The sequence below is a fragment of the Herpailurus yagouaroundi genome, unplaced genomic scaffold, assembly GCF_014898765.1.
Source record: "Herpailurus yagouaroundi ecotype Mexico unplaced genomic scaffold, PumYag 215, whole genome shotgun sequence".
Lineage (NCBI taxonomy): Eukaryota > Metazoa > Chordata > Mammalia > Carnivora > Felidae > Herpailurus > Herpailurus yagouaroundi.
Window position 1 is genome coordinate 9,537,463 of NW_024412446.1, and position 21,912 is coordinate 9,559,374.

The 21,912-nt window shown below is 53.7% G+C and overlaps 2 protein-coding genes across 5 annotated transcripts in view; both read right to left on the reverse strand.

The window, feature by feature from the left end:
- The window catches only part of MYO1C (myosin IC), a 23,545-nt gene extending 22,735 nt beyond the window's left edge, over positions 1-810 (reverse strand). Inside the window, exon 1 of the mRNA XM_040455476.1 lies at positions 630-810. Coding sequence (XP_040311410.1) covers positions 630-704 — 75 coding nt within the window. The 5' untranslated portion in view covers positions 705-810. The remainder of the gene's footprint in view (positions 1-629) is intronic.
- A 2,055-nt stretch (positions 811-2,865) lies between these two features.
- On the reverse strand, positions 2,866-21,870 carry INPP5K (inositol polyphosphate-5-phosphatase K). Of its 4 annotated transcripts, none has more exons than XM_040455488.1 (12): positions 21,574-21,861; positions 19,653-19,760; positions 19,229-19,330; positions 15,200-15,316; positions 14,709-14,884; positions 14,083-14,194; positions 13,315-13,424; positions 5,987-6,173; positions 4,978-5,115; positions 4,631-4,714; positions 4,360-4,464; positions 2,866-4,163 (listed from the first exon to the last, which is right to left on the reverse strand). In XM_040455488.1, exons 3-12 carry the CDS (start codon positions 19,325-19,327, stop codon positions 4,104-4,106), a joined length of 1,188 nt encoding a protein of 395 aa, XP_040311422.1. In that variant the 5' UTR covers positions 19,328-19,330; positions 19,653-19,760; positions 21,574-21,861; the 3' UTR covers positions 2,866-4,103. The 4 variants fall into 4 exon arrangements, with proteins under 4 accessions (XP_040311422.1, XP_040311419.1, XP_040311421.1 ...); XM_040455485.1 differs by having other exon boundaries at positions 19,229-19,337; positions 21,574-21,860; XM_040455487.1 differs by lacking the exon at positions 21,574-21,861 and adding an exon at positions 19,893-20,054 and having other exon boundaries at positions 19,229-19,337.
- Positions 21,871-21,912: the final 42 nt, after the last annotated feature.

Below are 21,912 nucleotides of genomic sequence, written 5' to 3' on the forward strand. Positions count from 1 at the left end.
CACACACACACACACACACACACACACACTCACTCTCTCCACACCTGGCCCACTTGCTGCTGCGCTGGGGTCGAGGGGATGCATTTCCTCATCCTAGGGCCGCTTTGCATCCTCAGAGCAAACCCGACCCCCGCCCCGCTTTTGCCAGGCCAGCTCAGCTCTTCCCCACTTGTGCCTGCCTGTCTCTCTTCCCCCTCCTTCCCTGCCCAAGCTACCGCTCTGAGCTGGCCAGTCCTGGTTCTTTGGGCTGAATGAAGTGGAGGCATTAATTCAACCTGTACTATGCATCTGGAGCTTTACATGCACCGCCCGTCCTTTGGCCCCAGAGCAGTCCTGTCACCTACGTGTTAGGGCCAGTTTATAGCCCAGCCTATTGAGGATCAGGGAGCTGGGAGAGAAGGGATTCAAACCTAGATCCCTGCTTAGAAAAACCCTGCTCCTAGAGGTGCTTAAGCTCTTACCTCTTCCTTTCATTTACCCCTTCTTGTCCAGTCTGTTCCTGTCCAGCCAAAGATCAGAACCCCTCCCCACTGCTCACCTCTTTCCCGAGGGGCTTGCTTGAGAGGGAGCTGCTGGGCCCTGGGGAGATGCTGCCACCCTTCCTCCCGGCCCAGGGCATCCCAGCTTACAAGCTTGCAGGGCCTGTGGGGATGAACCACGCGGATGATCTCCCCAGTGGGTATCAGCTCCACTTGCAGTGCCATTCTGCCGATGGAGAGCCAGTGTGCTGAGCAAAAGCCTGCCTGCCCACTGGCTCTGGCTGCTCCCGGAGTCAGGAATCTGGTCTCACACTGGGATGGCCACTTGGTTCGGCTTCAACTCCGGCCCCGGGGGATGTGTCTGGTCCAGCTCCTCAGGACACAGCTGGAGCAGCCCAGGTCTGATTGGGAGGCCTCTTGGCCCAGTGGGTTGGGGCAGGAAGAGGAGGGGCCGAGGGATGGAGGAAATGCCTGTTGTCCCAGGTAACCAGAGGAGCTGATGCAGCCACCCGTGGCGGACCCTGGCCTCCAGGTCAAAGGTTAGGAGGGTACTTCGCCGCAGCAGCTCCATGGCCAGGCCTCTCCTGCTGCCCACTCACCGGTGTCAGCCGCAGAGCTCAGTGTTCCCCAAACCAGAAGCACATCCCGCCCTAAGCCAACAGGATCCATCGATAGGCACTGCCCCTCCTGCATGTTCCCCCAGCGTGCCTACCTCCCCCAGCAGCAGGCAAACCCCTTAAGTTTGAGAGGCCAGAGCTGCTGGGGGCTGGCCATGTTGAACAGAGGGGGTTTAGCCAGAGAGGCAGGATGACACTGGGAGGAGGCCCCCGTCCCACCGTCCTCTGGAGCCTTTAATGCTTGGGAAGTTGGTCCCCAGACTCCTTGGCTCTGGGCAGCTGTAGCCCTGTCGGCTTCTTACTTTTCCATAGCACCCTCAGGTGCCCCTCACCCCCAGCATTCCTGTTTTCTTCTTTATTGTTGCTAAATCACAGCTGACACTTTCCTGGCCTGGGAGTGAGCCCTCAGGTCTTCAGCCGTTCCTTATCGGAAGTGAGAAGGGAAAGAGGATGGGGAAAAGTGACCTTTCCAGAGAGAGGCACTGGCCTGGGAGGGATGGAGTCCAGCGGGCTGGTGCTGGCCTTGACAGCCCCCTGGATGGGCACCTTCCCCCCGGGGCACCCTTTCCTTCCCTCCCCACGGCTTCCCCCGCCCAGGAAAGGCCAGCAAAGCTTCCTTCCTTCCTCTGAGCAGCATGTCTATCTAGGGCAGGCTCATCCCCGGTGGCCACACAATGGCCCTTATCAGCTGTGGAGCCAGGCGCAGAGACCCAGCGAACACCAAGTCTCACATATTTCCTGTTTCCACCCAGCGGGTCAGGGCTGGGCCCAGAGCGACCATATCCTGACTGGGGCCAAGAGGAGGGAGAACACTCCCCCTTCCCTTTCCCGGCCTCTCAATCACTGGACTCACCCCCACCCCCGGGCCAGGAGGGGGCCCCCAACAGGAGGCAGGGGTAGGGATGTGTGAAGACTTAAGGGAGGGAAGGGGAGAGGTGGGCACGTGGACAAGCATGCTCCACAAGCAGAAGGGGGGACCGCGGAGACCCAGCCCCAGGGCTCCGTTAATCAGAACGAAGAGGTAGGCATGCTGTCGCTTTGGTTGTTTTTGCAATTGTTCTCACAACAATCTTGTGAATGGATTCATTCTTTGTGTTTTACAGACAGCCGAGATTCCTGTGTGGGAAGAGGTGGAACTCGGATTCAAACCCGGGTCTTGACCTCATTCCTGGGTTTCTGGCCCTGCAGGACACCACAGCTGCTTGTGTAATTTTGGAAGGATCACGCCACTCCTTTGGGCTTTGGTTTCTCTGTTTGCCAAGTGACAGGTGCCGTGTGGCAGAGCCCATGATGGTTGTGCAGGCACGAAGGCAGGAGGCGGGCAAGTGCGGATGTTTGGGGTTCCTCAGGTGTTGAGTGTGTTGGGGCAGGAACAGAGGTTACCATGGAGACGTTGGGGGCAGGAGGGTCTGGGAAAAGGTGGGGCAGAGAGAAAAGATGGTGACATCTTTGGATAACTGGACATGGGACCAAGGCTCAAGACTAAGGTGAGGAGGGATGAACCAGAGTACAGAGTAAGCACCTTTTCTGAGTTGTCGGCTGCCAGAAATGCATTCTGCTTCGCAGCAAAGTAAACTAAGTGCCTAATCACATAGGTGGCTCGCCCCAACTGCACCAGGGACCCAGAGGGCCACCATCCTGGAACCTCATCCCATTCCCATCCCGGCAATATCTGCCACTCTCGGACACAGAAAGTCTAGTCTGGATCTACAGGGCCCTCGTCCCAGAGTTTAGAAAGGGCCCGTTACTATGTGCCACGGAGTCACACACAAGCGTAAAAGTCATGTTTCTAATTATCCCCCAACACAACAGACACTGAGCACAGACAGCCATGGCCCGCTAGCAGCCAGGGGGACAGTTCTTCATGGTACACACGGCTCCCAGAGTGGAGTATGGATCATAGAGCGACTGCAGCGTCCCTCAGTCTCAAGTCATAGGATGGACATGATGGTCACAGAGCAGGCTCCCTGAGGTCTTCTCCTGGGAGAAGGGCCGTTGAATCACCAGTGGCTGGAGGCAAGTGGTGGGAGGTGGGACTGAGTGCCCACACAGCACCTAGAGAATGCTCTCTGAACACCCTCAAGGTCAGATTCTCCAACATCTAGATTCTGGCTCTCTTCTCTGCCGGCCTCTGCTTCCGGGTGCTAGGGCACTCTAGAGAGAGGGCAGGTTTCTGGCCAGTGACCACAGCAAGGGTAGGCGCAGATGAGCACGAATGGGCGAGGAACACCCTGGAAAAGTCTGTGCCTTCACAAGAGGACAGGTTGGGGCATGGAGCCTGACCCACCAGCAGAAGTGAACCTGGGTTCAATCTTCTGCTCCGGCCCTGGGACATCCTGGGGTGGGGGTACTGGCAGCAGGACAGTCATCGTCTTGCCCACAACATTTACATGAGAGCCTGGGTGAAGGGGCCCCTCCATCCCACCCACTTAGTCCTTGCTGAAAGCAGGGACCCCAGGCCCTCTGCCTATCCCTCAGGGGGACAGGCAATGAGATGCCAAGACTCCTGGAACCCAGGGCTGCTTGTGCCAACCAGTCTACAGAGCCTGTGCAAATGTGAGCATCTCTTCTCCCCCCCCCCCCCCCCCCCCCCCCCCGCCCCAGGCAGCCTGAGGCCCAGGATGGCGTGACAAGAATGCAGGCCTGTGCCAGATGGGGCATGTGCCTGGCAGGCCTGCTTGGGCGGAACTGGAAGTGTGTGTGGGGAAAATCAAGAAACGAGATGCAGGCTGGAGGGTCTTCCCACAGCCAGTGGACTATCCCAGGTCTTCACTGCTGACAAACCAGCTGGTTGCACTCACATCTCAGCAACAAAAACCTGTATTCAAGTGGCCAATTCCAGAGATCTGGACTAGAGAGAGAGCATAGGAGTGTGGCGAGAGCTCCCCCTGGGAGGTGGAGGGTACCTGCTGCCTCTTCTGGGGGCTGGGCCCCAGCGCGCCTGGCAGTGGTAGGCAGAGCTGGCTGCCAGCTCTGGCCTCCGCCCTGGATCCACTCTCATCCGGGCTCAGATATGTGGTTGGGCTTCACCCAGTAGGTCCTCTGCCAAGGAGGAGCCAGGCTGGATCTGCAGGGATAAAACAGGCGGTGAGTAGAAGTAGGGGGGGGAGGGGAAGAGCAGGTTTTCCTTTGTGCCTTTGCATCACTCCCATTCTCAAAGGATGCGGCTCCGTGGTACAAGTGGGTTCCTAGCCCATGCCCTCGGAGAACCGATGAGGAGCTCAAGTCCTCTGACAGTCCCCTTCCCCACCAGCATCCCATACCTTGAAGGGTTTGCTTATCCCCACCACAGAATGTAGACTGTTGCTATAGTAACAGAGGAGAAACTGGTCTTCAGTCTCGGGGATATTGCTGACATTGAAGTATACCTGGAGGAGAGGATGAATAGGAATGGGGTCACCTCCCCAGGCTGGGCCCCACCCAGCGCTCAGCAACAAATTATCCCAGCCTCGGTTCCTTCCAAAGAGAGCGGTACTCAGGCAAGCCCTCATGCTGGAGACGTGGAATACCTAGCTTAGGAAAGGGGGCAGGTACCTGGCTCAGCCCATCGTTGAAGGAGACCTGGTTGTCCCTGACCCAGACATAGGACACGTAGTCATTAATGTGGCGCAGCCCCACCTGTGGGAGAGGGGATTGGGCAGTCAGTGGTCTGGGAGGACACAGGACCTATGGCAAGTCCTAAGGAGAGGACGGTTTTACTCCCCAGGCTGGCCATTGTAGCGTATGCACCCTCCCCTTCACTGCCAGCCCCTAGGTGGGCAAGGACCCCCATGGGGGATGAGCATGAGCTCTTCAGCCTGTGCCCAGCTCCCGTAAACCCTCAGGATGGATAAGCCAGAGGAGTATGGCTGATGGACGCCACGCCTTTCCTGCCACATCACCTTGTATAGTCCAATCCAGTCCCAGGGGCTGCTGAGAAAGTCTGGGGTCAAGGAGTAGCTGATCAACATGTCGTTTTCCATGTTCCACAGGCCCTCAGGTATCAGGGTGATCAATGGGGCAGACACCAATGGCTTCAGCTACACGCAGGAGTGGGAAAGGGGTTGAAATCCCATAGCATCATTCCTTTCTCTGAGACGAATGTCCTTGCTGGGCCCTTCCAACACATCAGGGTCAGTAGGGGAAAAGAGGGCACGCAAGGGGGTGGGCGTCGAACTCCGCTCGGCTGCCCCGAGAAAGTATCAGACCCTGGCTGGCCACGTGGAGGAAGGGGCCAAAGGCTTGTTGGGGGTGGCTGGCCCTGCCAGGGAAGATGGGGATGGGGGCCAGGTGGGTAACCACGCGGAGAGTCAAGTGTTGAGGGGTGATGGTGGGGGAGAACGGGGGAGTTGATGACAGGTTTAAGAAAGAAGGCAGAGAGCTGCTCTCGGGCCTCTAGGGTTTGTCAGGAACCCTCCCCAAGGCTCTGGGGAGAACAGCTATAGGCATATGGAGGGACACAATGGTATACAGACAGACACACCAGTATGAAAAAGTGAAGGCTGAGGGCAGCCAGCGGGTCACCAAGGGAAGTCAACATCACCTTGGTCATTCGATGGCAAGATGCGAGGATGGAGGGAGCTCCCTTTGCAACCTGATCCAGGTAGGTTTAGGACAAAAAGGAGAAGTCCTACTTCACATAGTAGGTAATAAGCATAATGGAACTCATTAGCCCCAAGGGACGGTACCAAGAGGAAATGGAAACCTGTTCACAAAGGGTCTGGACACGTTTTTGACAGAGCCCTCCACAGCTTCTAAGAGCTGGGATACCTGACCTGGGAGGAGTAGCAGTGGTGTCCTCCTACAGGTCTCCCCTGGGACGTTTGCTGACATTAGAATCCAGGGCTGGAGGGTGTGGGAGGTGGCCTGGCACGGGTGCTCTGTTAAGTGCCAGGCAGCCCAGAAATTCACCTCCAAGTCAAAGGTGCTGGTGACAGGCTTATGGTCACTGATGCAGTACACCATGTGGCTGACGTAGCTCCTCAGGGTCAGGCAGAAGTGGGGGGCTGGCAGTCTCGGGGTGTGGGGGTTGGCCTGGGGCTGCCGCTTCAACCTCCACAGGATGCGGTCGGTCCATGCGGGCTTGCGTTTTTTCTCACTGCGGGGGGGGGGGGGGGGGAGAAAAAGGAGGAGGAGAGAAGGGTTGGCAGGAGAGCAAGAAGTTACCCCCCACAAGCTTGCTGGAGCCCCTAACACCAGGGGCTATCAGTGGCCCTGAGAGCCCTGGGCCACAGCTGGAGTATGGCATGGCAGCAGACTGGAGGGGGCCCAAGGGAATCAAAAGTATGTTGGCTTTTGTCAGACTCCGCCAAGGACCTTCAGTCTGGTCTACGTTTGTATGAATCAAATTGTGATGCGGAACCGTTTCTTTTCAAAGCTTTTCTTCTTTCTTAAACAAAAGCAGCAGTAGCTCAAAAAAGCTGAGGTCTGGACTCGGGAGTCAGACGTGAGCTTGACTTTGGCTCCCCCCTCACTAAAGGCACGGCCTCAGGAAAGGAAAGGGAAGCATTTGGAGAAGCTGTCTATGCCTGCCACCGATACTGTTTGTTCCACTCTCCACTCCACAGGTGGAGAAATTGAGATTTAGAGGGGAAGCAACTTTCCCCAAGTCACCCAGCTACCAAGCATGGAGCCAGGATTCAAGGGCAGGCAGCATGACCACAGAGCACATGCTCTTCATCACACCAACCCCTCCTGGCCTCAGCCTCCTCATCTGTAAAATGAAGGTAATAAGGGTTGCTGACGTGATTAAATCAGATAAAGCACAAAAAATATTTAGCACGGCGGTAGGTACAAAATAAACTCTCTGTAGTCACTGGCTATGATGACTCTTTGTTCTCAAGAGTCCTCCACTGAGGGACCTCTCACCTGTTTGCTTACAAGCTTCCTTGAAGGGCATGAGGGGCCGTACAGCCCCTGGAGACAAGAGTGCTCTCCTCCCCTAGGTAACTGTAGTAGCCCCAAGACAGGCAAATCTCTCACTCCTAACACAGCTATGCCCAGGCAGCTACTGGTGTTCTCGAAGACTGGCTGGCTAACCAGGCCCTGCCCTCCAAAGGGGGACCCCGAGTCCTGGAACGGGGTGGGGTGGGGGGGAAGAGTGGCTGTTCTGGGTTCCTCCCCCCTTTATTTTATTTTTTTTAATTTATTTATTTTGAGAGAGAGAGTGAGTGGGGGGAAGAGAGAGAGAGAGAGAGAGAGAGAGAGAGAGAGAATCCCAAGCAGGCTCCACAATGTCATCACAGAGCCCAATGGGGGGCTTGAACTCATGAACAGTGAGATCATGACCTGAGCCGAAATCAAGAGTTGGACACTTAACCGACTGAGCCACCCAGGCGCCTCCTCCCCCTATATTTTATGTATTAAAAAAATTTTTTTTTAACGTTTTATTTATTCTTGAGAGCAAGCGAGAGAGACAGAGCATGAGTGGGGGAGGGACGAGTGAGAGGGACACAGAATCGGAAGCAGGCCCCAGGCTCTGAGCTGTCAGCACAGAGCCTGACGTGAGGCTTGAACTCACAAACCGTGAGATCATAACCTGAGCCGAAGTCAGACGCTTTACCAACAGAGCCACCCAGGCGCCTCCCCCTTCCCCTTTATTTTAAATGAAGCCAGAGTGGTCAAGCCTGGTCAGATGGTTCCCTACTTTAAAAACGTCCCCCCCCCCCCATTTTAAAACCTTTAAGGAGTCTTCATGCCTCCAAAATAAAGCTCAAGTCCCCAAGTATGGCTTTCAAGGCGCTCAGGAGTCTCACACCCCTGTCCTACCTTGTCTCCCACCACTGTCCCAGACCCGCCTACCACAGTGACTCTTAAGCCTCAGGACCTTTACTCTTGCGGTTTTTGCTGCCCGGAACACACTTCTTCACAGGGAGAGGCCCAATTCCAAAGCTGTCTTTGTCATAAAGCCAGCTTTGAGCTCTCCTTTTTGCTTCCAAAGCATTTTACACTGGTGCTTCCCTAATTACGTTATATAGCGCGGCCGTTTTGTTTCCCAGTCAGCACGTCGCTTAGCATGAGCTCGGAAGGCAGGACTGGCTCTTGAGTCCCCTGTGTATTCTCAGCATTAGTACAGAGCCTGGCACATAGTAGGTACTCAATGGTGTATGGAACTCAAACTAACTAAAACCCCAAACTCAATCTCTCTCCTCAAAAATGATCATCTAATCCTAACGTATATGGTTTCAGATGTTGATAACCAGTTTGAAATGCTATTTTTGTCTTCTGTTTCATCCCGTTTTTAATTGATTAATTTATTTTTAAGTTTATTTTTTTTTTTTGAGTGGAGGGTGAGAGAGAGAGAGAGAGAGAGAGAGAGAGAGAGAGAGAGGGAGAATCTCAAGCAGGTTCTGCACAGTCAGCGCAGAGCCTCACGCTGGGCTTGATCTCATGAATCGGGTCATGACCCGAGCTGAAATCAAGAGTCTGTCGCTCAACCAACTGAGCAACTCAGGCACCGCCCCCCCGCCCCCTTTTACTGTTTTAAATGAACATTTCCGACGTACTGTTGTCAATTCAACAGCAATAGTCTTCCAGCAACAGAGGCAGAATGGTGTCCTGCTGGTAAACTCTGACTCTGGAATCAGACAACAGGAGTTGGGGGAAGGTCCTGCCCTGTTATTTAAGAGCTACATGGTTCTGGTTGGTGAACATGTGATTTGAAGAGCGTGGAGGGCTCAGAGGGCATGGAAGCTCCTCACCCTCTCCCCATACCTTGCCCTACGCATCTCTTTCATCTGCCTGTTCCTGAATTACATCTTTTTATCATTAACTGGTAATTTAGTTTAAAAAAGAGAGAGAGAGAGAAAGCTATGTGCCCTTGGGCAAGTGACTTCACTACTCCAAGCCTCAGTTTCTTCAACTCTAAGATGGGGTGATAACAGTACTTACTTCAAAGAGACATTGTGAGGACCAAATAAATTAATGTGCGTCAAGGGAGTGGTCAAAAAGTGCTAACTGGCTGAAGCACATCTGTTTGGGGCTCCTGGGGTTGTTTCAACTTTTCACTCTTCTGAGGACTGGTCAGAGCACATCAGAATGTGCTATTTCCATCCCAGAGACTATAAACAGAATCTCAGAACCTACTGAACCTACATTCAGTACCCAGCAATGCTTATACTTGGTGATGCGCCACATAAATACACCACTCTTCCTTTCAAAGTGTTCCCCCTCCTCAACTTCCCTATCATGGTGACTTCAAGATCTTCCCCAAGACCTGACCACAGCCTGTCTCCCTTTCTTCCTTTTCCATGGCCTGGCCCAGGCTTATCACTGGGCACCTGTATTGTTCAGTCTTTCAACAAAGATTTACTGAGCGCTTATTATATGCCAGGCAACTGGGGACCTGAAAAATGGGATTCACAAGGTCCTCAAAGAGCTTGTTTGACAAACAAAAGACAGGAAGCAAGTTGAATGTGCACAAATTAAATTCCCCCAGTTCTCCATTTCTAAAAATAACAAGAGCAAAACATGGGGTCCTTCTGTGCATTAGACACTGTGACACTGTGACAGTCTCACGGACTGTTCTAACCCTCTCAACACTGGAAGAATGTCACAGGGCGCATTTTCCTCCTTCTACAAGACCCTGAAGTTCAGAGGTCACCCTGTCCAGGCAGAAGTCGGACGTTTGCCCAGGTCTACGAAGTCCACACTCCTTCCACGGCACTCCCCTGTGGCCAATTCCCAACAGCCAGAACTGTCTCAGAGCATGCCGTATAGAACTGGACCTCGCTTTTGCTTTTTGGCTGAATGGTGTGACTGAGTAGAAGAAATGCTTCTGGATATTACCGTGTCCTAATTTTTGAAAAATTAAAACCGAGTAACTCTGCAAATTTCTCTTTAGGAGCTAGAAAATTGAGCCAATTTACTGACCCTAAAGTAGGGAAGTGTTCCATTTCTAGGTCAGAAATGGACTTTTCCCTTCCGCTCCCTATAGATGGCTTCTAAGTGTCTCACTGAACTCTGGACATGAGTTTTGACGAGATTGAGCATAACAACCTCTGCTCATCGCCTAGTGGAGAGGTTGACCAGGCTCGTGCTGACTGTAACAAAATCCTATCGCAATCCCTGACTTTAACAGGATTTCCCGCTCTGGGCCCTTTCACCCTCCCCTGTAATGGAGCTGACCTCGTTTCTCATTACATCTTGGCTCAGGGACGCTGCTGTGGCGGGGCAGAGCCGTGTGCGTACTATGCCCTGTATACAACTCACTCGCAGCCACTTTGTATGGCTGGTCAGCCTCTTCTCAAGGTGCCTCTCATCGGTGCTGCTGATTGACCGGAACGTCTGCCCTTCTTTCTGCCAAAGTCTGCTACTTCCTTGACAGCAGCTCTGACTGACTCCTCCTGGCTTCAGCTGTCTGTCTCCTTACCGTTCGCTCAACTTCCTTCGGCACTTACAGAGCTCTAGAACCTTTTACTGGCCAACTCTTGGACTTGAGAGTGTTTATTTGGATCTCTTGCTATGGGTGGGTCTCTCTACTAGGCTGGCTGCTCCTTAAATAACTTATCTTTCTTCCTTTTGTCCTCTCAGGCTCCCGATTCAAACATACGCCAGGCACTATGCTACATACCAGAAACGGTCATAAATCAGCTCTCTTCAGGCATTCGGAGTAGAGCAAGAAAAGCACACCGTGTCTTGAGAACAATACCGAAAGCATGATGTGTGCAGGGCTTTCAGGCGGCATGCCGGCAGGAGAGGACTCTCGGTGGGATGGGGGAGGGTCAAGGAAGGCCTTCTAACAGACGTGATGCCTGAACTGAGTTTTCAAGGATGAGTAACAGTCTGGTTACACAGACACACGGCAAGTGCTCAGTAATGGCGACCACAATGTGGGTTGTATCTATCATGTGGAAGTACCTGCTTCCTTCTTAGCAAGGCTTTGCTATCCCAATCCCGCCCTTTCTGCGGCTGCTGGCAAGACCGGCCGTGATTGCAGAGGTACTGCGGGCTAGAGGGAAGCATCGTGGGCCACCAGAGTCCAGAGTCAGGTCTCAGCCCCAACTCTGCCACCAGTGGCTGAGCTTCCTGGGGAAGTCCTCTGAAGTCCTTTAACACCTCAGGGCCTCTCTAGCCAATCTCAGTCCCTGCTGACCACAGCCTAGACTCAGCTGTAATAATTCCTAGTCTCCTGGTGGTTTCCCTACCATACCTCGGGGTGGGGACAGAGGGACACCTGGCCACATGGCCTGCCAGCAGCTCTCTTCCCGCTGCCAAGTGAGGATTTAAAGTCAACTGGCAGAGGGTCCCAGGCCCCAAGGCTTGGGTCTGTCCCACCGAGGCCTCCCAATTTCCATGACAGCTCTCATTTCCAATGGATGGCTGCGGAGGCCGGCGTTCTCCGTGCCGCTGTGGCCCCGGGCCAGCTGGCCAGCCAGAACCTGCCCTCTTACCTCTTTTCCAGCCTGTTCTGTTGCCCAGGCTGGACTCTGTTTCCAGTGTTCATGGCCTCTTCTTGTGTACATTGCCCAGGCCATGACCCCACCCCGTCTTGCTCCACACTCCTAAAATGGCTCACCCTCTCCCCGTTCCGTGGAGGGGCCGCTGTGGCTCTGCCATACCCCTTCCGGCACAGGGCCGTCGGTTCTACCTGTCTCCCTGGCCTGGCTGGGGAGATACCTGTTTACTCCCTAAATTCCAGAGGCGCTGCCCTGGAGGCACTTCCCGCCTCCCTCATAAGGCAGCCCCGCTGTGAGGAATAAATGAAGCCGCTGCTCCAGGGGAAATGAAACCCCCAGAACACGTGAGGGGTTCTTCTTTTTCTCTTCTTTTTTTAACATTTTATCTTTAAGTAGTCTCCCCGCTCAACGTGGGGCTCGAACTCACAACCCTGGGGTCAAGTGTCGTACGCTCCACCGATGGAGCCAGCCCGGTGCCCCTATTCTTTTTCTTCAAAGAGATGAGAATCCTTGCCAAACTGGGCCAGGGACTCCATGCTGGAGCTGCTTTCGACCCTTGGCCTGAGCTTAAAGTTTTGGTGGTTACCTGACCCTTTCTTGGCTTCTTAGAAATGTTTCTGGGGGCGCCTGGGTGGCTCAGTCGGTTAAGCGGCCGACTTCGGCTCAGGTCATGATCTCACGGTCCGTGAGTTCGAGCCCCGCGTCGGGCTCTGTGCTGACAGCTCAGAGCCTGGAGCCTGTTTCAGATTCTGTGTCTCCCTCTCTCTGACCCTCCCCTGTTCACGCTCTGTCTCTCCCTGTCTCAAAAATAAATAAATAGGGGCGCCTGGGTGGCGCAGTCGGTTAAGCGTCCAGCTTCAGTCAGGTCACGATCTCGCGGTCCGTGAGTTCGAGCCCCGCGTCGGGCTCTGGGCTGATGGCTCGGAGCCTGGAGCCTGTTTCCGATTCTGTGTCTCCCTCTCTCTCTGCCCCTCCCCCGTTCATGCTCTGTCTCTCTCTGTCCCAAAAATAAATAAAAAAATAATAATAATAAAAAAAAAACCGTTAAAAAAAGAAACGTTTCTGGTAAAACTACCACCTGAAGGCACGGACCTAACAACAGCAGTCGTCACCGTGCTTACCAGGTGCCAAGCACCGGGCTAAGCACATGCAAGGTCTCGTTCAATCCTCAACCCATGAGGAGGGTACTGTTAGCACCCCCATTTTATAGATGACAAGACTGAGGCTTAAACACCTGTCCAAGGTCACGCAGCCGGCGAGGGGCAGAGCTGTACCTCTGACTGCCAGCTGCACCGTCTCTATACTGTTTCCCATAAACTCCTCCCCGCCCCGACAACTACTATTTCATCTTCCTAAATAGTACCTGATTCAGCCACAGCTGGGGCATGGACACTTCATACCAGTAACTGGCTGAGCTGACATTTCTGTCCCCCTGTCTGGGAGGGACCAGAAGGTCTGGGGAAGTGTGGACAAGGGTGCCCAGAATGCTGAAATACGGTCCCTCCCAAGGGAGGAATGAGCTGCTTCCCCCCTTCCTCCTGCCCTACCTGCCCTGCCCCCACCCCCACCCTGCAGCCTCGTCAGCACCTCCATGCTCTCCGAGGACAATCTGGGGCAGCTCCCGTGGTCAGCGCCTCATGAGGTGGGTGGGACGTGCCATTCCCGAGGTGGTGGCTGGCTGGATCTGTTCCCGCTTTCTAACACTTCTCCTGTGAGGCAGCTCCCTCTGCCACTAGGGCCCGTACAACCCGACTTCCCGGGCCTCCTGGCCCTGCACTTCCTCCTCACAGGCTAATTCCAAATCTGCGGCAGGCTGACCCTCTCCTGGTGGAGCCCCCTCACCTGGTATCGTAGTTGTTGGAGTTCTTATCAAACTTGTAGGTGGGCGGGAAGAGCAGGGGGCCCTCCTGGAACTCCCGGAGCAGCGGGTCGTGTTTCTTGGCAATGCTGAGCTAGAGAGAAAGAACAGTCCCATCTCCTAGGAGTCCTGACCCAGTGGCCCAGCACACACTCCATTCAAGGGATGAGCACGTGCCGGCACGCTAGGCAAGAGTCCAGCAACACGTCTTCCCTTCCTCACCACCGCCCCGGTGGCAGCCTCAGCACCCCATCCCCACTCCGCCCCCAGGAAAGCAGCTGGATCCCTTTGTAAACATCACGCGAGATCCCTAGTCCCGCGAGAGGCAGATGCCTGCCATTTCCTAGTCCTTGGACTCTAGGGAGCAGGCTTTGAAGTGCATCTGTTTGGGAGCCACTAGCAGACATGTATCACAGTGTACTTGGGTAGCCAAGGTGCCCCCAAAGGGGTAGTATCTCATCCTCCAGAAGGCAAGCAAGCCTGGGGATGGGAATGACAACAGGGTATAGGAGAGTCAGTGTCTGGTGCGGGGCCACGGCAGGCGGAAGCCCTTCTCGTTCCCCAACTTATTTCACACCCGGCAGCTCCTCCAGGCGAAGACCAGGCCCCTGGGTGCAAAGGGAACAGGGACTTCAGAGGCTTGGGAATGGAGGACAGGTGCTCAGGAACCTGAGCAGTACTCCCCCCCATTTGATATTAGGCCTCCACAATGGGCTCAGATCACCCCTCTGGACCCTTCCTTCATTTGATACCTGATCCTTCTCCCACAGGTCACTGTAGCACCGATTTTTTATGGATTCCCGAACAAAATGCAGCCCAAAGTCCTCGATCCGAAAGTTCATGTCTCCAAACCAGAGAATGAGGCTGCAGAGGGAAAAGAAGGCAGCTGAGGGCTATGATGAGGTAAGAGAAGACAGGAGCAATGGACCCCGGGGCCGCTCACACCTCTGGCACAGAGCTCGAGGGGCAGGTGAGGTGCCAGATGCTGGGAGAGGAGCCAGTAATGGTAACGACGTGGCACGGGTCCTACTGGGCTGTTCTGACGGCCACTTCCTTGTCCTCCAAAGAGGCCAGCCCCTGGGGGCAAGTAGCAAATACAGAGCAGGCTCTAGGCCTCCCACTCCCCCCTCAACTGGCCACCAGGCAAGGCGGAGAACCAGCTCCCTGTGGGTGACCTCAAGGAACCATGGCCTTCTCAATCTGGGGTGTTCAGAAGTGTCTAGAGCTCCTAGGCGGGCCAGGGAGGCAAAGCTGGATGGGAGAGTAGATGGAGCGTTAGGGAAGAGGCTGGGAAAGGGGGGGAGGGGAGCAAAGCTGCCTGAGGAGGATGCTAGCCTGGGCTGACCGCAGGGGCAGCAGTTCGCAAGCACATGCTCACTCATGGTCCAGGATGTTGGGGATGTTCTGTCCCTCAAAATTTTGCATCTCCAGGATCCGGTCAAAGTGCTGCAGCCGCTGGTCATTGTTGGCCATGTGGGGGGGGAGGTGGCAGTTGATGATGCTGACATAGTAGCCATAAAGCTTCAGGCAGATGTTGATGCCCCCTTTGTTCCCCTGGTGGAACAGGTGGGCAGAAGGGTAGGAAGTCGCTCTGGGTGAGAATCACCTCCCCTTTCCCACTGCAGGGCCAGACACTCAGCTCCCTGGAGCGACGTCTCCATCTAAGAGCCCAGCTCACCCAGTCTGAGGTCTCAGGGGTGCTAAGCTCCCAGGGGCAGGAGAGCAGATATGTAGGGCACTGGCCTGGAAGAATGCTAAGATTCATTTCACCCCCTCTTTTATTTGCTCACCTCTAAAGAACCCAGCCCTCCCCGGCCCAGTGGCAGGAGGCCTCCCAGCTCACAACTCAGACCACAGCTCGGTCCTTACCCAGTACCCGAAGAGGCCAGTGGGGGTGGATTTAGTAGAGAGGATCTGGACAAAGGGCAAATGCTGATGCTTGGCAAAGAAGAGTAAGAGGAGCCCCTGCATGCGGACACTGGAGACCTACAGCACAGGGGGGGACAATGGTCATTCATTTCCCTGCACTGGCTGAGCACGACCCTGCCCAGCCCTGAGGTCAATGGTATCTCAGCTCGAGTCTTACTCCCCTTAGCTGCCAAATGATGCATTCTGGGAGCTAAGCAAGTTCCAGTTTCTGTTCTTGGGCTTGGGTGGAAGGCAGGGAAGACAAGGCTGCCAGGGTACCCTGCCATCAGGAGGGCACTGACTCTTCAGTCCCAGTCCCATGGAACCCAGGGGCTCCTCTCACCCATGCTCTGTGGGTCCTTTGGGCACTCTGGGCTGCTACCCCTGTGGGCCAGGGCCTCAGAGAGGAATGGCACAATGCAGGATAGTGGCTAAGGGCAGTGGCTTTGAAGTTAGCCAGATCTGGGTTCAAAGCCCAAGAGTATTTGATACTGGGCCAAGCCTCAGTCTATTTTATCATTGATAAAGCAGGAATCTATCTCATCTATCTCACAGATGCTGGAAGGATTAACTGGTAGCTGCTATTTTCTGGTTTAGGGATTTATTTTTTATTTTTAACATTTATTATTGAGAGACAGAGCATGAGCAGGGGAAGGGCAGAGAGAGAGGGAGACACAGAATCTGAAGTAGGCTCCAGGCTCTGAGCTGTCAGCACAGAGCCTGACGCGGGGCTCAAACTCACAAACTGCAAGATCATGACCTGAGCCGAAGTCGGACGCTCAACCGACGGAGCCACCCAGGCGTCCCATGGATTTTTTTTTTTTTTTTTTTTAAGTAATCTACACCCAAAATGGGGCTTGAACTCATGACCCTGAGATCAAGAGTCGCAGGCTCTTCTGATTGAACCAGCCATGCGCCCTTGATTTAAAGTTTTTAAAAGTAAATTGGGTGGCAGGGTGGCTTGGTCAGTTAAGCATCTGACCTCGGCTCACGTTATGATCTTATGGTTTGTAAGTTCGAGCCTCGCACTGGGATTGCTGCTGTCAGCACAGAGCCTCTCTTGGATCCTCTGTTCCCCTCTCTCTGCCCCTCCCCCGTGAGCATGCACATGCACATTCAAAAATAAACATTTAAAAATAAATACATACATACATACATTAATACATAAATAAATAAAAGTAAATTTAGGGGGAGGGGACTGCTCCAGTCACTTAATCATATGACTCTTAATTTTGGCTCAGGTCATGATGTCACCAGTTGTGAGATCAAGCCCTGAGTCAGTCTCTACACTGACAGCACGGAGCTTGCTTGATTCTTTCTCTCTGCCCCTTTGTCTCTCTCCCTCCCTCTTATAACCATTTTATGAAATTAAAAAATACATATAAGTAAATTCAGGGAGGGGTGCCTGGATGACTCAGTCGGTAGAGCATGTGACCTTGATCTCAGGATTGTGAGTTCAAGCCTCACGTTGGGCGTGGAGCCTACTTAAAAAAAAAAAAAAAGAAAGTAAATTCAGGTAAAGAACATGAGAGAGCCTTCTAGGGTGCTAAACGCATTCTGTATCTTGACTTGTTGACTTGACAGGTGATAATATTGGTGCATATGCACATAAAAATCCATAAAAAATACACTTAATTTTGCAAACATTATAGGTCAATGGAAAATTAAGAAAATGCTCCACAAAATAATTATACCCTGTGGTTCGTTGCATTTCCACAAAGGCAATGAGAGCAAGCACAGTGGACATGTGTTTACGGGCTGGGGAGAACGGCCACCATCTCCACAAACCCTTCATACCGCATTTAACCTCTGCACCAATGTCCCTGTTCTGCAGATAGAAAGCTGAGGCTCAAGGAGACTAAGGAACCAGTAGGACTACTTGGATAACAGCATTAGAGGTCTGGGATCACCAAAATCCTTGCTCTCTTTGAGGAGGGGTGGGAAAGGGCCCTAGCCAGTGACCATCTCACTCAGCTTCAGGCTGTCTACACCTACCACCCGAGTAGCTGTTTCCGGAGCATGAGGTGCAGAGGCCAAGGAGGAAATCCCCGGGTGGGGAGTGTGTACTGGGGCCTTCCAGGAATTATGAAACTTGATGCCGCAGGCCAGGAGCTTTGGCACAGTGGAGGAGTCAAAGCAGGGAGAACCCCAAACCCAGGAACGAGTGAGGGAGGCGTGGAAACCTAGGGCTGGGTAGAGGTTGCTACAGATGTGTCCTCAGCCCCACCCTCCAGCCCCAGTCTTGGTCTCTCCCATTCACAAGCACAGGATAATGGACCGGACTAAGAAACCGATAAAGATCCAGGAAGGGCTGTCAAGCTTAATCCTAATCCACGGAGCAGGTCTGGGCCACTGGGACCCAGCACAAAGGCACCAGTCCACTCTGTGAAGCAGCAGGGACGGGTGGGGAAGGGGGGGGTGGCAGAGGCACGAAAGCCTCAGACCGGGCGCGCCCCCCGGGCCCCGCGGGGGGGGGGGGGGGGGGGAAGGCGGGAGAGGGGAAGTTGGGTTGGAGGAAGTGAAGTAGGAGGAGCTAAGGAAGGGCCTAAAGGGAGGCAGATAGGGGCTCTGGAGCAGGCAGAGGGCCTCAGGCCCAGGCTTCTCAACCTATAATTGGCAAACTCCTGCCAAAGGAAGAGGCTGCAAGCAGGGCTCACCCCTTCCCCTCAATTCTTGGCTAGGGGAAGGAGGGACGTCTAGCTGCTTTGGGTGCCAGCCCCTCAGGCAGTCCTCCCAAACGCGGGACGCTGCATGGGTGGAATGGGTTGTGTCCCTGCCACAAGCTGAGCTAATTTCCTTGGCTCCATTCCATTCTACCAATCCCTTGCCAGTTAGCTGGGGCGCAAGGAGGCCTCCAATCTTGGGAAGAGAGTGGGTGGTGAGAGTAGTGGTTCTGCCCTCACAGAGGCTCTAGCTCCTCGTCTGTAGAAAGAGGCCTGAGTTTCATCTGGAGAAGACCAAGGGCTTGGGGGTTGGCCTTTTCTAGCCTCAGCAGCAGGACAAAACTTGTATTCCCTCCTCCTGGCTCTGCCCTCAAGAGGACTCACATCTGTTGCCTTGGCATCTTTAGGCAAACTGGGGTAAGAGAATCAATTCTGAAGAAATCCAGTCGCCCAGGGAGAGGAATAGAGGAATTCTGGTATTTCCCAGAAGCACTGCATGAGGCGCTCTGAATGGGAGGATGCTTCATCCCTCAGCTGCGCAGGACATAAAGGTGAAGATGCAGCTATCTAGAGCCTTTCTGTGGAGTCTCCTATGGTCTAGTTTCCCCAAAGAATACTGGCCTTTCAGACTGAGAACTATTTTCCTCCCCATCTATCTCCCCTCTCCTAACCTCTGGGCCCCTAGAAGTTGAGGCACATGTCCTCTATGATCAGAGGACACCCTCGGATACCAGCAGGCTAGCCTTGGGATACCTGTCAGCCTCAGAGCTCACCAATATAGCACTAAAGTATAGTAATCAAAAACATGGGTTATGAAGTTTGAAAGATATGGATTTAAATCCCAGATAGCCTGTGTGACCTCTGAGTCTTGGTTTTATCTGTAAAATAGCCATATTTCAAGAGTTATGGTTTCTAAGTAATGTATATGGAAAGCTTATTTACAATGCTTACTACCAAGTAAGCACTCGATACATGTTAGCAGTTATTATTATATTCAGGGACTTCAGGCTGGGCATGTGAGTAGAGATGGAGGCTGGCGGTAGGGTAGGCACTGAGGTGTTAATAAGCTCCCCCCTCCACCCCCCCGGATTCTCCCAATCTGAAAAATATCAAGGTGTTAAACTAACCCCCTGCGGTCCCAGCTCAGCTCCAGCTACATTGGAAAGACACAAGGCAGACAGGAGCACCAGGAAGCCAGGTGCAACTGAAGTTCAGGCCTTTAAATAAATGGAAACAGCATGAAAGCCTGAGTGGGAGACCAAAGGACTGGGGGTTAGTGAGGAGAGGGGAGATACATTTCCCAACTGCCCATGAACTTGTAAGTTACCTTGACGAAGGTCAGAGGGGAAAGCACATCCATGAAGAAACTGCTCCATGGGTCTTCAAAGGCAGTGTCAGAAAGGAGGCTCATGATCCCACAGTTCATTTCCTGCAAACTGCCCATCCCAGGTCAGAGGATCTCCCCCTGGCCTAGAGGGTACTGCCTCTGCCACGGACATTTAATTCTGCCCTCAGCACTTTCACACCTTGGGTACTCGTGACCGTGATCTCTCCCTCCCCTTGCTGTTGATCGCCAACCCTTCGCCATCACTAACTCAGGACAAGAGACACTGACTGGCTGAAAGCTCCTAGCCTTCAGACTCCAGAGCAAGGGAGGACAGGTCACAGTTCCCCGTGGGGACGATTTGGGACTGGCTGGGCTTACCTATCTCAGATATGGGGAAGGGTGAGGGGGCATTGCAGACACCTACCCAATGACATACATGTCCACACTCAGGTTCTCTTTGTTGAGCTGAAGAAGATCACTGAGGTCTAGAGGAGGTGCTGCAGAGGCCACGTTCCACGTCACAACATGGATGCTGTGGAAGGGATGCAAAGGGAAGTCGTGGAGGAAGGAGGGTAAGACCTTATCCCGGTAACAAACGGGCCGAGGCCCGCTAACGGCCGCACCACGATCCCCTGCAATCGTAGTGGGAAATGTGTTTCTGCACCTGGGTGTAGGAAGAGGTGCACTGAACTGCAGGCTCTTCATCCTGACTTCCGTCCTGAAGCAGGACATTTCCATCCTGCTTTGGCTCCTCCATGCAGGCCCACAGCTGCCCACACCTGGCAGCGTGGGTGCTGCTGACATCAGCAAAGCTGCTCAAAGTTTTCTGGGGCAGGCAAGGGAAGGGGTGGGGATGAGGTGGGTCGTCAGGAACTTAATAATTCCACCAGCCACTCACACCTCAGGGCTCCTAAGACCACCAGAAAGATTCTGGAGGTTCAGTTTTTACCTTGTAAGAGGCCTCGGCACTACAAGACAGGAGAATTTCAAAAATAGCAGAGATAACAATACCACATTCCCTTCCTTCCTTCTTCCTAGGAGGTCCCTGGAGCATAACCAAATTCTGCCAAACATTTCAGGGAGCCCAAAGAGAAGATCCTAAATAACAAGGTTCTCAACATCTCTCTCAAGAGTCTACCCTCTCTTGGGAAAAGTCATCAGTTGGATAACATCCTCAACCTTGGCTTCATGCTAGGGAAGCAACAGAACTTAGATCAGCGGCTCTCAATAACAATGGATCACATCACAGGCTCCAGGGAAAAGACACTTGCAGATCTCTTTAATTGAATAGTTACAGCAATACTCCCAGAGAGCCCGATTCTGCTCAGTACAGAGCAGGCAGGAGCTACAAACCCTGCAGAGACCAAAGACAGCCACCAATCCCTAGGTGAGTCCTAGGGACACTATGAGGAGAGGATCTGCAGCAGCTGCAAACCGAGAATGGGAGCAGCTACAAGGGGGTTGAAAGAGGTGGGAGAGAAGGGCAGGACGTCTAAAAACATCTCTTCTTCACCAGATCCTGTTCTCAGAGGTCCGTGTTCTAAAAAGCACAATTTGAAATTCTTGGCCTTTTTAAAACAACTTCCTGCCCCTCCCTATGAACATCAACAAAACAATACACAAACCACCTTTCTAGGCATTCGGCCAGAGATTCTGGGCTACGTTAGTTTAAGATCTCCCCCTGCTGTCCAACAAAGGATTAAGAAAAGCAACCCTTTTAGTGCAAGGCTCTTTGTTTTCCCACGGACCAGCTCTAAATGGATGGAGAACAAAAGTCGGGATTTCTTGCCCTCACTCTCAGATCCGACGATTAGCAGCAAATCCCTGCATTGTGACTTGCACTAAGTTGGTGATTAGCGCTGTTCTTTGCTAAAGAGCAAGCATGGGACCAGGCTATATCCCTTCGCTAAAGGATCTTACCTAAATCTGATTTCGGATTTCAGGAGATCACAACGGGATCAGGCAGACCCCGTGATGTACGTGCTGACCAAAAGAACAAGATTTCTACTCTAGAGCTGACAGAAGAATGCCTTGTTAGGTCTTTAACTTCAGACAGCCCGACACCGCTGCCTCCGCCAGTAGCAAACTGAGACACCTGCTTGGGGCACCCAAATAGGAACGAGCTCGGCGGCTTGAATTTGGAGGGGGCGCGGGGCTTGGGCCCAAAACAGCCCACTCGACATCGGCTTGGGAGAACTGGGGAGGGCCTCTGAACTAGAATCAGCCCTGTAGGCCTGGTCCTTTCTCTCCCAGTCTAGTTCTACCCCAGATCCGCAGCCCGGAATGGGTAGGAGGCAGTGATCCTGCCCGGAGCAGGCCGGCCTGCCCGCAGCCGCCTTCCTCACCTAAGCGTCTTGCCTCTCGGTTCGGTTAATTTCCGTGGGTTCACAGCCGCCATCGTCCCAAGCAGCGGCCCGGCCGCCTCGTGTGTCCCCGCCACAGCCGCTCCTGGCCCGATCCGCCTCCCTCCTGCAGGAGGTCCCGGCCAGCTTACTCTCACCAACTGTTTTCCTTCCGGATTCTGACTCTCCGCCTCAGCTTCCGTAAGAGGCGGGGCTTGAGGGCACGAAGGGCTCTGAGTGGCTCGGCCCGGGGGAAGAGGCGGGCCTCTCCAACGAGCGCGAAACGGCGAAAGGCTGCGAGGAGAGAGGCTTAGGGGGATCCGGGCCATAAGACAGGCACGT